A 16,600-nucleotide genomic window follows, 5' to 3' on the forward strand; every position below is an offset into this window, starting at 1 on the left:
CTGTCAGGGCATGCTGGGAGTTGTAGTTTTGCAGCCTATTGCAGCCACAGAGAAAACAGTAACTTCTGATGTACGTGCGTCCTCTGTGCGACTTTGTGATCATTCCTATAGCTTCTATAGCTTTATATGGTGCGGCTGCTATAGTGTTATGTATACCATCAGAGTCACAGCTATAACCGGACGGATATTTGGCGTCACGACAATGGAAGTTGCGGTGATCCGTATATAGTCCGGGACCGATGTCAAACGACGACTCCATTGTATCCGGCGGCCACCATCACCTCGTGTCTGTGACTCCATGTCGCCCCCTTGTACGCACCATGACCATCTATGTCCTGCCGCCAGGCGCTCACATTCCCATCTGTTATGATTACCGCCCAGTGTCAGCCGGAGAAAAGATAATAAAACCGCCCCAAGGAGTCGTAAAGAGGCGCGATGGACGTGAGTGATCAGGAACTGTATACAAATCCGTCCGGGCGCTGCTACGGCGTGATGGCGCTCTGTGTGTCTGAGCCCGCGCCAGGCTTATAAGTGCCGCAGTACTGTCAACACTGATGCCACCCACCTCCAGACTTGGCAGAGTCCGTCCACTGGGTTAACCCTACATGCTCCAGTCCTGAGATCCCCCCCCATCACGGCTCCAGTCCTGAGATCCCCCATCACCGCTCCAGTCCTGAGATCTCCCCCCCGTCACCGCTCCAGTCCTGAGATCCCCCATCACCGCTCCAGTCCTGAGATCCCCCCCATCACCGCTCCAGTCCTGAGATCTCCCCCCCCCATCACCGCTCCAGTCCTGAGATCCCCCATCACCGCTCCAGTCCTGAGATCCCCCATCACCGCTCCAGTCCTGAGATCCCCCCCATCACCGCTCCAGTCCTGAGATCCCCCATCACCGCTCCAGTCCTGAGATCCCCCCCCATTACCGCTCCAGTCCTGAGATCTCCCCCCCCATCACCGCTCCAGTCCTGAGATCTCCCCCCATCACCGCTCCAGTCCTGAGATCCCCCCCCATCACCGCTCCAGTCCTGAGATCCCCCCCCCATCACCGCTCCAGCCCTGAGATCCCCCCCCCCCCCCATCACCGCTCCAGTCCTGAGATCTCCCCCCATCACCCCTCCAGTCCTGAGATCCCCCATCACCGCTCCAGTCCTGAGATCCCCCCCATCACCGCTCCAGTCCTGAGATCTCCCCCCTCCCCCCATCACCGCTCCAGTCCTGAGATCTCCCCCCCCATAACTGCTCCAATCCTGAGATCTCCCCCCCCCATCACTGCTCCAGTCTTGAGATCCCACCATCACTGCTCCAGTCCTGAGATCCCCCCCCATCACCGCTCCAGTCCTGAGATCCCCCATCACCGCTCCAGTCCTGAAATCTCCCCCCCCCCCGTCACCGCTCCAGTCCTGAGATCCCCCCATCACTGCTCCAGTCCTGAGATCCCCCCCATCACTGCTCCAGTCCTGAGATCCCCCATCACCGCTCCAGTCCTGAGATCCCCCCCCATCACCGCTCCAGTCCTGAGATCCCCCCCATCACCGCTCCAGTCCTGAGATCCCCCCCCATCACCGCTCCAGTCCTGAGATCCCCCCCCATCACCGCTCCAGTCCTGAGATCCCCCCCCATCACCGCTCCAGTCCTGAGATCCCCCCCATCACCGCTCCAGTCCTGAGATCCCCCCCCATCACCGCTCCAGTCCTGAGATCCCCCATCACCGCTCCAGTCCTGAAATCTCCCCCCCCCCCCGTCACCGCTCCAGTCCTGAGATCCCCCCATCACTGCTCCAGTCCTGAGATCCCCCCCATCACTGCTCCAGTCCTGAGATCCCCCATCACCGCTCCAGTCCTGAGATCCCCCCCCCCCATCACCGCTCCAGTCCTGAGATCTCCCCCCCCCCCATCACCGCTCCAGTCCTGAGATCTCCCACCCCATCACCGCTCCAGTCCTGATATCCCCCCCATCACCGCTCCAGTCCTGAGATCCCCCATCACCGCTCCAGTCCTGAGATCTCCTTCCTTCCCCCATCACCGCTCCAGTCCTGAGATCTCCCCCCCATCACTGCTCCAGTCCTGAGATCCCACCATCACTGCTCCAGTCCTGAGATCCCACCATCACTGCTCCAGTCCTGAGATCCCCCCCATCACCGCTCCAGTCCTGAGATCCCCCCCATCACTGCTCCAGTCCTGAGATCTCCCCCCATCACCGCTCCAGTCCTCAGATCTCCCCCCCCCCCCCATCACTGCTCCAGTCCTGAGATCTCCCCCATCACTGCTCCAGTCCTGAGATCTCCCCCCCCATCACTGCTCCAGTCCTGAGATCCCCCCATCACTTCTCCAGTCCTGTGATCCCCCCCCCCCCCCCATCACCGCTCCAGTCCTGAGATCCCTCCCCCCATCACTGCTCCAGACCTGAGATCCCCCCCATCACTGCTCCAGTCCTGAGATCCCCCCCCATCACTGCTCCAGTCCTGAGATCCCCCCCCATCACTGCTCCAGTCCTGAGATCCCCCCCCATCACTGCTCCAGTCCTGAGATCCCCCCCATCACTGCTCCAGTCCTGTGATCTCCCCCCCCCCCATCACTGCTCCAGTCCTGAGATCTCCCCCCCCCATCACCGCTCCAGTCCTGAGATCCCCCCCATCACCGCTCCAGACCTGAGATCTCCCCCCCATCACTTCTCCAGTCCTGAGATCCCCCCCAGCTGTACATGACAGAGATGTGTGAGCTTACAGGCTACAACCCACAGAGACTGTTATCTGCAGTGATGGGAGGGAGTACCCACCCTACTGCTAAGTTATGGGAGGGACCCCCCCTACTGCTGAGTGATGGAAGGGACCCCCCCTACTGCTGAGTGATGGGAGGGACCCCCCTACTGCTGAGTGATGGGAGGGACCCCCCCTACTGCTGAGTGATGGGAGGGACCCCCCCTACTGCTGAGTGAAGGGAGGGACCCCCCTACTGCTGAGTGATGGGAGGGACCCCCCTACTGCTGAGTAATGGGAGGGACCCCCCCTACTGCTGAGTGATGGGAGGGACCCCCCTACTGCTGAGTGATGGGAGGGACCCCCCTACTGCTGAGTGATGGGAGGGACCCCCCTACTGCTGAGTGATGGGAGGGACCCCCGTACCGCTTCTCTTGGTCATATTATGGGGGCTGGGACCACCCACATATTTGCTTCCATCACAGCTGCTAAAGAGGGGGTCCCCATGTGTTCTCAGGATGGGTGGTCTCTTCGTGTAATCTCAGGACTCCGCTTGCTGTCAGTGAATAGGAGCAATCAACTGCAGCGGATACCTCATGGAGGTATGCTGGAGCCGCTGGGGGATGTGTCATGGAGGCGGATGATGCTGGAGCCACTGGGGGATGTGTCATGGAGGCGTCGTATGCTGGAGCCACTGGGGGATGTGTCATGGAGGCGGATAATGCTGGAGCCGCTGTGGGATGTGTCATGGAGGCGGGTGATGCTGGAGCCGCTGTGGGATGTGTCATGGAGGCGGGTGATGCTGGAGCTGCTGGGGGATGTGTCATGGAGGCGGATAATGCTGGAGCCGCTGTGGGATGTGTCATGGAGGCGGGTGATGCTGGAGCCGCTGTGGGATGTGTCATGGAGGCGGGTGATGCTGGAGCTGCTGTGGGATGTGTCATGGAGGCGGGTGATGCTGGAGCTGCTGGGGGATGTGTCATGGAGGCGGGTGATGCTGGAGCTGCTGGGGGATGTGTCATGGAGGCGGGTGATGTTGGAGCTGCTGGGGGATGTGTCATGGAGGCGGGTGATGCTGGAGCTGCTTGGGGATGTGTCATGGAGGCGGGTGATGCTGGAGCCGCTGGGGGATGTGTCATGGAGGCGGGTGATGCTGGAGCCGCTGGGGGATGTGTCATGGAGGCGGGTGATGCTGGGGGATGTTTCATGGAGGCGGGTGATGCTGGGGGATGTGTCATGGAGGCGGGTGATGCTGGGGGATGTGTCATGGAGGCGGGTGATGCTGGAGCCGCCAGCTGTTATTATAGCTTTTAGAACGTTTCCTGCTGTATAATAGTTTGGTCATCTTATTACAGGGTGTAGCTCCGCTCAGGTCCGTCAACCTTATATCACGTGGTAAACCATCCAAAGTTCTGAGCTGCAGCGTATGGTGTGTAGTACCCTGTGCAGCCAGAGGGGGCAACAGACACCCCCACCGAGGTCTCCACATTAGAGAGGGTCTTCTCCTATCTCTTATCAAGAGTAATATGGATATAATACAACCTAGAGCGCCTATAATGTATCAGTACCATATAAAGTGCTCATATAATACCATAAGACAGTGCTCATATAATACCATAACACAGTGCTCATATAATACCATAAGACAGTGCTCATATAATACCACCATACAGTGCTCATATAATACCACCATACAGGGCTCATATACCTCCACCATACAGTGCTCATATAATACCATAACACAGTGCTCATATAATATTGTGTTAATACCATAACACAGTGCTCATATAATACCATAAGACAGTGCTCATATAATACCACCATACAGTGCTCATATAATACCACCATACAGTGCTCATATAATACCACCATACAGTGCCTAAGTAATACCACCATACAGTGCTCATATAATACCACCATATAGTGCCTAAGTAATACCACCATACAGTGCTCATATAATACCACCATACAGTGCTCATATAATACCACCATACAGGGCTCATATAATACCACCATACAGGGCTCATATAATACCATACAGGGCTCATATAATACCACCATACAGGGCTCATATAATACCACCATACAGGGCTCATATAATACCATACAGGGCTCATATAATACCACCATACAGGGCTCATATAATACCATAACACAGTGCTCATATAATACCACCATACAGTGCTCATATAATACCACCATACAGTGCTCATATAATACCATACAGGGCTCATATAATACCACCATACAGTGCTCATATAATACCATAACACAGTGCTCATATAATACCACCATACAGGGCTCATATAATACCACCATACAGTGCTCATATAATACCACCATACAGGGCTAATATAATACCACCATACAGTGCTCATATAATACCACCATACAGTGCTCATATAATACCACCATACAGTGCTCATATAATACCATAACACAGTACTCATATAATACCACCATACAGGGCTCATATAATACCACCATACAGGGCTCATATAATACCATAACACAGTGCTCATATAATACCATAACACAGTGCTCATATAATACCACCATACAGTGCTCATATAACACCACCATACAGGGCTCATATACCTCCACCATACAGTGCTCATATAATACCATAACACAGTGCTCATATAATACCATAACACAGTGCTCATATAATACCATAACACAGTGCTCATATAATACCACCATACAGTGCTCATATAATACCACCATACAGTGCTCATATAATACCATACAGGGCTCATATAATACCACCATACAGTGCTCATATAATACCATAACACAGTGCTCATATAATACCATAACACAGTGCTCATATAATACCACCATACAGTGCTCATATAATACCATAACACAGTGCTCATATAATACCACCATACAGGGCCATATAATACCACCATACAGTGCTCATATAACACCATACAGGGCTCATATAATACCACCATACAGGGCTCATATAATACCACCATACAGTGCTCATATAATACCACCATACAGTGCCTAAGTAATACCACCATACAGTGCTCATATAATACCATAACACAGTGCTCATATAATACCATAACACAGTGCTCATATAATACCATGCCTGGTGGCATCAGGCCAAAGAGTGTAATGTAATGCCCCCATATAACCTGCCACTTAGCAGCCCAGGCCCTGCCCGGCTGGTGGTCGCATAGGGTCCTGCTTATGTCCTATGAGATTACAGCAGTGCAGTAAAGCAATGCCTGGCCCCTGTGAGACGCTGCTGCGTGCCCTGATTCTGTCGGTTCGGTTTTGCAGCTCTCTGATCTCTGGTGTCGGCTTCACAATATGAGTGAGTGTGAGAGGCGGTAAGACGCGGCAGAGTCTGGGCGGTACAAATACGGGGCCTGCACAACAATGGCGCAGTGAGGGGCCACACATTGTCCCCTTCTGATAACTGTCAGATCTTCCATAATATATTACCTAAAAGTATAATGATAGAGGAGAACCCCGAATATCAGAGCCGGAGTCTCCCGCTGTTTCCCTGGTAACAGATAACATGATGATAGATGGCGCCATATCCACCATCCGCACACCCAGATATACAGCTGCAGCGTATAGCCACGGTACAGCCCCCTTCCCTGTCCTCCCTCCCCCTGACCACTACGGACGTCTCAGTCTTCACAATTTCTATGAATCCATTCCAGACCCAGGCATATCAGGATGAACAGACCTCATCCCTCCCCCCCAGCACTCTGCTCCCCCCTCGTCCCCCATAACTCTGCTCTCCCTTGGCCCCCCGACACTCTGCTCTCCCCCCCCCCCCAGGACTCTGCTCTCTGCTCCCCCCTCGTCCCCATGACCTCTCTGCTCTCCCCCTCACCCCCCGACACTCTGTTCTCCCCCTCAACACTCTGCTCGCCCCCCGACACTCTGCTCTGCTCCCCCCTCGTCCCCATGAGTACTCTGCTCTCTGCTCCCCCCTCGCTCCCCGACACTCTGCTCCCCCCTCGGAGCACTGTGCTCTGTAATGAGTAGAGCGCCCACAGCAGCACAGAGTATACAGTCTGGTGGGATGTAACGGGTAGAGCGCCCACAGCAGCACAGAGTATACAGTCTGGTGGGATGTAACGGGTAGAGCGCCCACAGCAGCACAGAGTATACAGTCTGGTGGGATGTAACGGGTAGAGCGCCCACAGCAGCACAGAGTATACAGTCTGGTGGGATGTAACGGGTAGAGCGCCCACAGCAGCACAGAGTATACAGTCTGGTGGGATGTAACGGGTAGAGCGCCCACAGCAGCACAGAGTATACAGCCTGGTGGGATATAACGGGTAGAGCGCCCACAGCAGCACAGAGTATACAGTCTGGTGGGATGTAACGGGTAGAGCGCCCACAACAGCACAGAGTATACAGTCTGGTGGGATGTAACGGGTAGAGCGCCCACAACAGCACAGAGTATACAGTCTGGTGGGATGTAACGGGTAGAGCGCCCACAGCAGCACAGAGTATACAGTCTGGTGGGCTGTAACGGGTAGAGCGCCCACAGCAGCACAGATTATACAGCCTGGTGGGATGTAACGGGTAGAGCGCCCACAGCAGCACAGAGTATACAGTCTGGTGGGATGTAACGGGTAGAGCGCCCACAGCAGCACAGAGTATACAGTCTGGTGGGATGTAACGGGTAGAGCGCCCACAACAGCACAGAGTATACAGTCTGGTGGGATGTAACGGGTAGAGCGCCCACAACAGCACAGAGTATACAGTCTGGTGGGATGTAACAGGTAGAGCGCCCACAACAGCACAGAGTATACAGCCTGGTGGGATGTAACGGGTAGAGCGCCCACAGCAGCACAGAGCAGTTTGTTGATTCCCCTTTTTTTCCTTCCTGCAGATGAGCGGCTGTGTTCTCCGCCCTTCATGGAGCTCTCTACAGTCTGTGGTGAGGACACCCCCCAGCTTATAGAGAAGAGCGGCCTCGCCTTCCCCTTTAGTGAGTACAGTCACATGTATTACTACAACCCATATATATATATATATATATATATATATATATATATATATATATATATATATATATATAATATATGAGCTTCCATCACTGAAGTGGCCACAAGGGCGGCGCCTTAACTCTGTTTCTCTTTTTGTTTTTCAGTCTGTAAGACAAGAGTTGCCCATGGGACCAATTCACACGAGGTAGGAGGAGGATGATGATAATGATGATGATGAGGAGGATGAGGATGGTGATGATGATTGTTGCAATAGTTAGGATGATGATGATGGTTGTGATAGTGTGGGAGGGCCAGGTGTGCAGTGGTTGCTGTGTGGATGGATACAGGTGTCGCCCTCTGCAGTCCCGTATACTGTGTGTCTCCTCTGCTCTCCTGTATACTGTCTCCTCTGCTCTCCTGTATACTGTGTGTCTCCTCTGCTCTCCTGTATACTGTGTGTCTCCTCTGCTCTCCTGTATACTGTGTGTCTCCTCTGCTCTCCTGTATACTGTGTGTCTCCTCTGCTCTCCTGTATACTGTGTGTCCTCTGCTCTCCTGTATACTGTGTCCTCTGCTTTCCTGTATACTGTGTGTCTCCTCTGCTCTCCTGTATACTGTGTCTCCTCTGCTCTCCTGTATACTGTGTCTCCTCTGCTCTCCTGTATACTGTGTGTCTCCTCTGCTCTCCTGTATACTGTGTGTCTCCTCTGCTCTCCTGTATACTGTCTCCTCTGCTCTCCTGTATACTGTGTCTCCTCTGCTCTCCTGTATACTGTGTCCTCTGCTCTCCTGTATACTGTGTGTCCTCTGCTCTCCTGTATACTGTGTGTCCCCTCTGCTCTCCTGTATACTGTGTGTCTCCTCTGCTCTCCTGTATACTGTGTGTCCCCTCTGCTCTCCTGTATACTGTGTGTCTCCTCTGCTCTCCTGTATACTGTGTCTCCTCTGCTCTCCTGTATACTGTCTCCTCTGCTCTCCTGTATACTGTGTGTCTCTTCTGCTCTCCTGTATACTGTGTCTCCTCTGCTCTCCTGTATACTGTGTGTCTCCTCTGCTCTCCTGTATACTGTCTCCTCTGCTCTCCTGTATACTGTGTGCCTCCTCTGCTCTCCTGTATACTGTGTGTCTCTTCTGCTCTCCTGTATACTGTGTGTCTCCTCTGCTCTCCTGTATACTGTGTCTCCTCTGCTCTCCTGTATACTGTGTGTCTCCTCTGCTCTCCTGTATACTGTGTGTCTCCTCTGCTCTCCTGTATACTGTGTCTCCTCTGCTCTCCTGTATACTGTGTCTCCTCTGCTCTCCTGTATACTGTGTGTCTCCTCTGCTCTCCTGTATACTGTGTGTCTCCTCTGCTCTCCTGTATACTGTGTGTCTCCTCTGCTCTCCTGTATACTGTGTGTCTCCTCTGCTCTCCTGTATACTGTGTCTCCTCTGCTCTCCTGTATACTGTCTCCTCTGCTCTCCTGTATACTGTGTGTCTCCTCTGCTCTCCTGTATACTGTGTGTCTCCTCTGCTCTCCTGTATACTGTGTCTCCTCTGCTCTCCTGTATACTGTCTCCTCTGCTCTCCTGTATACTGTGTGTCTCCTCTGCTCTCCTGTATACTGTCTCCTCTGCTCTCCTGTATACTGTGTGTCTCCTCTGCTCTCCTGTATACTGTGTCTCCTCTGCTCTCCTGTATACTGTGTGTCTCCTCTGCTCTCCTGTATACTGTGTGTCTCCTCTGCTCTCCTGTATACTGTGTCTCCTCTGCTCTCCTGTATACTGTGTGTCTCCTCTGCTCTCCTGTATACTGTGTGTCTCCTCTGCTCTCCTGTATACTGTGTGTCTCCTCTGCTCTCCTGTATACTGTGTGTCTCCTCTGCTCTCCTGTATACTGTGTCTCCTCTGCTCTCCTGTATACTGTCTCCTCTGCTCTCCTGTATACTGTGTGTCTCCTCTGCTCTCCTGTATACTGTCTCCTCTGCTCTCCTGTATACTGTGTGCCTCCTCTGCTCTCCTGTATACTGTGTGCCTCCTCTGCTCTCCTGTATACTGTGTGTCTCCTCTGCTCTCCTGTATACTGTGTCTCCTCTGCTCTCCTGTATACTGTGTGTCTCCTCTGCTCTCCTGTATACTGTGTGTCTCCTCTGCTCTCCTGTATACTGTGTCTCCTCTGCTCTCCTGTATACTGTGTGTCTCTTCTGCTCTCCTGTATACTGTGTCCTCTGCTCTCCTGTATACTGTGTGTCTCCTCTGCTCTCCTGTATACTGTGTGTCCTCTGCTCTCCTGTATACTGTGTCTCCTCTGCTCTCCTGTATACTGTGTGTCTCTTCTGCTCTCCTGTATACTGTGTCTCCTCTGCTCTCCTGTATACTGTGTGTCTCCTCTGCTCTCCTGTATACTGTGTGTCTCCTCTGCTCTCCTGTATACTGTGTCTCCTCTGCTCTCCTGTATACTGTGTGTCTCCTCTGCTCTCCTGTATACTGTGTGTCTCCTCTGCTCTCCTGTATACTGTCTCCTCTGCTCTCCTGTATACTGTGTGTCTCCTCTGCTCTCCTGTATACTGTGTCTCCTCTGCTCTCCTGTATACTGTGTCCTCTGCTCTCCTGTATACTGTGTGTCTCCTCTGCTCTCCTGTATACTGTGTGTCCTCTGCTCTCCTGTATACTGTGTCTCCTCTGCTCTCCTGTATACTGTGTGTCTCCTCTGCTCTCCTGTATACTGTGTCTCTCCTCTGCTCTCCTGTATACCGTGTCTCCTCTGCTCTCCTGTATACTGTGTGTTTCCTCTGCTCTCCTGTATACTGTGTCTCCTCTGCTCTCCTGTATACTGTGTGTCTCCTCTGCTCTCCTGTATACTGTGTGTTTCTTCTGCTCTCCTGTATACTGTGTGTTTCTTCTGCTCTCCTGTATACTGTCTCCTCTGCTCTCCTGTATACTGTGTCTCCTCTGCTCTCCTGTATACTGTGTCTCCTCTGCTCTCCTGTATACTGTGTGTCTCCTCTGCTCTCCTGTATACTGTGTGTTTCTTCTGCTCTCCTGTATACTATGTGTTTCTTCTGCTCTCCTGTATACTGTCTCCTCTGCTCTCCTGTATACTGTCTCCTCTGCTCTCCTGTATACTGTGTGTCTCCTCTGCTCTCCTGTATACCGTGTCTCCTCTGCTCTCCTGTATACTGTGTGTCTCCTCTGCTCTCCTGTATACTGTGTCTCCTCTGCTCTCCTGTATACTGTGTGTTTCTTCTGCTCTCCTGTATACTATGTGTTTCTTCTGCTCTCCTGTATACTGTCTCCTCTGCTCTCCTGTATACTGTGTGTGTCCTCTGCTCTCCTGTATACTGTGTCTCCTCTGCTCTCCTGTATACTGTCTCCTCTGCTCTCCTGTATACTGTGTGTCTCTTCTGCTCTCCTGTATACTGTGTCTCCTCTGCTCTCCTGTATACTGTGTGTCTCCTCTGCTCTCCTGTATACTGTGTCTCCTCTGCTCTCCTGTATACTGTGTGCCTCCTCTGCTCTCCTGTATACTGTGTGTCTCTTCTGCTCTCCTGTATACTGTGTGTCTCCTCTGCTCTCCTGTATACTGTGTGTCTCCTCTGCTCTCCTGTATACTGTGTGTCTCCTCTGCTCTCCTGTATACTGTGTCTCCTCTGCTCTCCTGTATACTGTCTCCTCTGCTCTCCTGTATACTGTGTGTCTCCTCTGCTCTCCTGTATACTGTCTCCTCTGCTCTCCTGTATACTGTGTGTCTCCTCTGCTCTCCTGTATACTGTGTCTCCTCTGCTCTCCTGTATACTGTGTGTCTCCTCTGCTCTCCTGTATACTGTGTGTCTCCTCTGCTCTCCTGTATACTGTGTCTCCTCTGCTCTCCTGTATACTGTGTGTCTCCTCTGCTCTCCTGTATACTGTGTGTCTCCTCTGCTCTCCTGTATACTGTGTGTCTCCTCTGCTCTCCTGTATACTGTGTGTCTCCTCTGCTCTCCTGTATACTGTGTGTCTCCTCTGCTCTCCTGTATACTGTGTGTCTCCTCTGCTCTCCTGTATACTGTGTGTCTCCTCTGCTCTCCTGTATACTGTGTGTCTCCTCTGCTCTCCTGTATACTGTGTGTCTCCTCTGCTCTCCTGTATACTGTGTGTCTCCTCTGCTCTCCTGTATACTGTGTGTCTCCTCTGCTCTCCTGTATACTGTGTCTCCTCTGCTCTCCTGTATACTGTCTCCTCTGCTCTCCTGTATACTGTGTGTCTCCTCTGCTCTCCTGTATACTGTCTCCTCTGCTCTCCTGTATACTGTGTGCCTCCTCTGCTCTCCTGTATACTGTGTGCCTCCTCTGCTCTCCTGTATACTGTGTGTCTCCTCTGCTCTCCTGTATACTGTGTCTCCTCTGCTCTCCTGTATACTGTGTGTCTCCTCTGCTCTCCTGTATACTGTGTGTCTCCTCTGCTCTCCTGTATACTGTGTCTCCTCTGCTCTCCTGTATACTGTGTGTCTCTTCTGCTCTCCTGTATACTGTGTCCTCTGCTCTCCTGTATACTGTGTGTCTCCTCTGCTCTCCTGTATACTGTGTGTCCTCTGCTCTCCTGTATACTGTGTCTCCTCTGCTCTCCTGTATACTGTGTGTCTCTTCTGCTCTCCTGTATACTGTGTCTCCTCTGCTCTCCTGTATACTGTGTGTCTCCTCTGCTCTCCTGTATACTGTGTGTCTCCTCTGCTCTCCTGTATACTGTGTCTCCTCTGCTCTCCTGTATACTGTGTGTCTCCTCTGCTCTCCTGTATACTGTGTGTCTCCTCTGCTCTCCTGTATACTGTCTCCTCTGCTCTCCTGTATACTGTGTGTCTCCTCTGCTCTCCTGTATACTGTGTCTCCTCTGCTCTCCTGTATACTGTGTCCTCTGCTCTCCTGTATACTGTGTGTCTCCTCTGCTCTCCTGTATACTGTGTGTCCTCTGCTCTCCTGTATACTGTGTCTCCTCTGCTCTCCTGTATACTGTGTGTCTCTTCTGCTCTCCTGTATACTGTGTCTCCTCTGCTCTCCTGTATACTGTGTCTCTCCTCTGCTCTCCTGTATACCGTGTCTCCTCTGCTCTCCTGTATACTGTGTGTTTCCTCTGCTCTCCTGTATACTGTGTCTCCTCTGCTCTCCTGTATACTGTGTGTCTCCTCTGCTCTCCTGTATACTGTGTGTTTCTTCTGCTCTCCTGTATACTATGTGTTTCTTCTGCTCTCCTGTATACTGTCTCCTCTGCTCTCCTGTATACTGTGTCTCCTCTGCTCTCCTGTATACTGTGTCTCCTCTGCTCTCCTGTATACTGTGTGTCTCCTCTGCTCTCCTGTATACTGTGTGTTTCTTCTGCTCTCCTGTATACTATGTGTTTCTTCTGCTCTCCTGTATACTGTCTCCTCTGCTCTCCTGTATACTGTCTCCTCTGCTCTCCTGTATACTGTGTGTCTCCTCTGCTCTCCTGTATACCGTGTCTCCTCTGCTCTCCTGTATACTGTGTGTCTCCTCTGCTCTCCTGTATACTGTGTCTCCTCTGCTCTCCTGTATACTGTGTGTTTCTTCTGCTCTCCTGTATACTATGTGTTTCTTCTGCTCTCCTGTATACTGTCTCCTCTGCTCTCCTGTATACTGTGTGTGTCCTCTGCTCTCCTGTATACTGTGTGTCTCCTCTGCTCTCCTGTATACTGTGTGTTTCTTCTGCTCTCCTGTATACTGTCTCCTCTGCTCTCCTGTATACTGTGTGTCTCCTCTGCTCTCCTGTATACTGTGTGTCTCCTCTGCTCTCCTGTATACTGTCTCCTCTGCTCTCCTGTATACTGTGTGTCTCCTCTGCTCTCCTGTATACTGTGTGTCTCCTCTGCTCTCCTGTATACTGTCTCCTCTGCTCTCCTGTATACTGTGTGTCCCCTCTGCTCTCCTGTATACTGTGTCCTCTGCTCTCCTGTATACTGTGTGTTTCTTCTGCTCTCCTGTATAGTGTGTGTCCCCTCTGCTCTCCTGTATACTGTGTCCTCTGCTCTCCTGTATACTGTCTCCTCTGCTCTCCTGTATACTGTCTCCTCTGCTCTCCTGTATACCGTGTCCCCTCTGCTCTCCTGTATACTGTGTCCTCTGCTCTCCTGTATACTGTCTCCTCTGCTCTCCTGTATACTGTGTGTCTCCTCTGCTCTCCTGTATACTGTGTGTCTCCTCTGCTCTCCTGTATACTGTGTGTCCTCTGCTCTCCTGTATACTGTGTGTCTCCTCTGCTCTCCTGTATACTGTGTGTCTCCTCTGCTCTCCTGTATACTGTGTGTCCCCTCTGCTCTCCTGTATACTGTGTCTCCTCTGCTCTCCTGTATACTGTGTGTCTCCTCTGCTCTCCTGTATACTGTGTGTCTCCTCTGCTCTCCTGTATACTGTCTCCTCTGCTCTCCTGTATACTGTCTCCTCTGCTCTCCTGTATACTGTCTCCTCTGCTCTCCTGTATACTGTGTGTCTCCTCTGCTCTCCTGTATACTGTGTGTCTCCTCTGCTCTCCTGTATACTGTGTGTCTCCTCTGCTCTCCTGTATACTGTCTCCTCTGCTCTCCTGTATACTGTGTGTGTCTCCTCTGCTCTCCTGTATACTGTGTGTCTCCTCTGCTCTCCTGTATACTGTGTGTCTCCTCTGCTCTCCTGTATACTGTGTGTCCTCTGCTCTCCTGTATACTGTGTGTCTCCTCTGCTCTCCTGTATACTGTGTGTCTCCTCTGCTCTCCTGTATACTGTCTCCTCTGCTCTCCTGTATACTGTGTGTCCTCTGCTCTCCTGTATACTGTGTGTCTCCTCTGCTCTCCTGTATACTGTGTGTCTCCTCTGCTCTCCTGTATACTGTCTCCTCTGCTCTCCTGTATACTGTCTCCTCTGCTCTCCTGTATACTGTCTCCTCTGCTCTCCTGTATACTGTGTGTCTCCTCTGCTCTCCTGTATACTGTGTGTCTCCTCTGCTCTCCTGTATACTGTGTGTCTCCTCTGCTCTCCTGTATACTGTGTGTCTCTTCTGCTCTCCTGTATACCGTGTCTCCTCTGCTCTCCTGTATACTGTCTCCTCTGCTCTCCTGTATACTGTGTGTCTCCTCTGCTCTCCTGTATACTGTGTGTCTCTTCTGCTCTCCTGTATACCGTGTCTCCTCTGCTCTCCTGTATACTGTGTGTCTCCTCTGCTCTCCTGTATACCGTGTCTCCTCTGCTCTCCTGTATACTGTGTGTCTCCTCTGCTCTCCTGTATACTGTGTGTCTCCTCTGCTCTCCTGTATACCGTGTCTCCTCTGCTCTCCTGTATACTGTGTCTCTTCTGCTCTCCTGTATACTGTGTGTCTCCTCTGCTCTCCTGTATACCGTGTCTCCTCTGCTCTCCTGTATACTGTCTCCTCTGCTCTCCTGTATACTGTGTGTCTCCTCTGCTCTCCTGTATACTGTGTCTCCTCTGCTCTCCTGTATACTGTGTGTCTCCTCTGCTCTCCTGTATACCGTGTGTCCTCTGCTCTCCTGTATACTGTCCCCTCTAGGTTGCAGTAGGTTTAGCTTTAAAGGGGTACTCCGAAAATCTTTTTCTTTCAAAATAACTGGTGCACTGTAGCAGACTGGAGAGAATACACCACTTCCTGTAGGACATACAGCAGCTGATAAGTCCTGGAAGACTGGAGTTTTTTATGAGTAAACTACAAATCTGTATGACTTTCTGACACCAGTTGATTTGAAAGAAAAATATTTTTGCCAGAGTGCGCCTTTAAAGGGGCATTTCAGGGGTAATTGATCCTGAGGCAGTGGTCATGACAACGCTTTCCCCTTTAAGCCCGTCAGCTGCTCGTGGAGTGTCCCTTTAAGCTCTGTATATATGGGCTGGAGATGCTAGCATTGTGTGTTGTCTTGTAGATGGCGATAATCTTCAATGTGGAGGGTCTGCGGGCGGTGGAGTGCCCCTGCGTCATCCAGAGCTTCATCAGCCACAATGCCGTCCTCTATAAGGTCTTTGTGGTAGGAGATTCGTACACCGTAGTGGAGCGGCCGTCACTGAAAAACTTCTCACCGGGCAGCTCAGGTAAGGCTCTAGAGAGATGTATATGTGTGTACTTACCTCTATAGAGATATGTATGTGTGTATACTTACCTCTATAGAGAGAGATATGTGTGTGTGTACTTCTCTCTATAGAGATATATATGTGTGTGTACTTACCTCTATAGATATATATATGTGTGTGTGTGTGTATACTTACCTCTATAGAAAGATATGTGTGTGTGTGTTTACTTACCTCTATAGAGAGATATATGTGTATACTTACCTATATAGGGATGTATATGTGTGTACTTATCTCTATAGAGAGATATATGTGTATACTTACCTCTATAGGGATGTATATGTGTGTATACTTACCTCTATAGAGAGAGATATGTGTGTGTACTTATCTCTATAGAGATTTATTTGTGTGTGTACTAACCTCTATAGAGATATGTGTGTGTATACTTACCTCTATAGAGAGATATGTGTGTGTACTTACCTATATATATATATATATATATATATATGTGTGTGTGTGTGTGTGTGTGTGTATATGTGTGTACTTATCTCTATAGAGAGATATATGTGTATACTTACCTCTATAGGGATGTATATATGTGTATACTTACCTCTATAGGGATGTATATGTGTGTGTACTTATCTCTATAGGGATGTATATGTGTGTGTACTTACCTCCTATAGGGATATATGTGTGTGTATACTTTTCTCTATGTGGATATGTGTGTGTGTGTATACTTACCTCTATAGAGAGGTATATATGTGTGTATACTTACCTGTATAGAGATATGTGTGTGTGTGTGTATACTTACCTTTATAAGGATATATATATATATATACATATGTGTGTGTGTATACTTACCTCTATATGGATATGTGTGTATACTTACCCCCTATAGATATATCCCTATAGTGGTAAG

The 16,600-nt window shown here is 50.8% G+C and overlaps 1 protein-coding gene across 2 annotated transcripts in view; it reads left to right on the forward strand.

The window, feature by feature from the left end:
- The window catches only part of ITPK1 (inositol-tetrakisphosphate 1-kinase), a 107,537-nt gene that overhangs the window by 83,142 nt on the left and 7,795 nt on the right, over positions 1-16,600 (forward strand). For both annotated transcript variants that reach the window (XM_069950075.1, XM_069950077.1), the window contains 3 exons: positions 7,569-7,667; positions 7,830-7,870; positions 15,540-15,705. In XM_069950075.1, the coding sequence (XP_069806176.1) occupies positions 7,569-7,667; positions 7,830-7,870; positions 15,540-15,705 (306 nt within the window). The remainder of the gene's footprint in view (positions 1-7,568; positions 7,668-7,829; positions 7,871-15,539; positions 15,706-16,600) is intronic.

The sequence above is a fragment of the Dendropsophus ebraccatus genome, chromosome 13, assembly GCF_027789765.1.
Source record: "Dendropsophus ebraccatus isolate aDenEbr1 chromosome 13, aDenEbr1.pat, whole genome shotgun sequence".
In the NCBI taxonomy this organism is placed as follows: domain Eukaryota; kingdom Metazoa; phylum Chordata; class Amphibia; order Anura; family Hylidae; genus Dendropsophus; species Dendropsophus ebraccatus.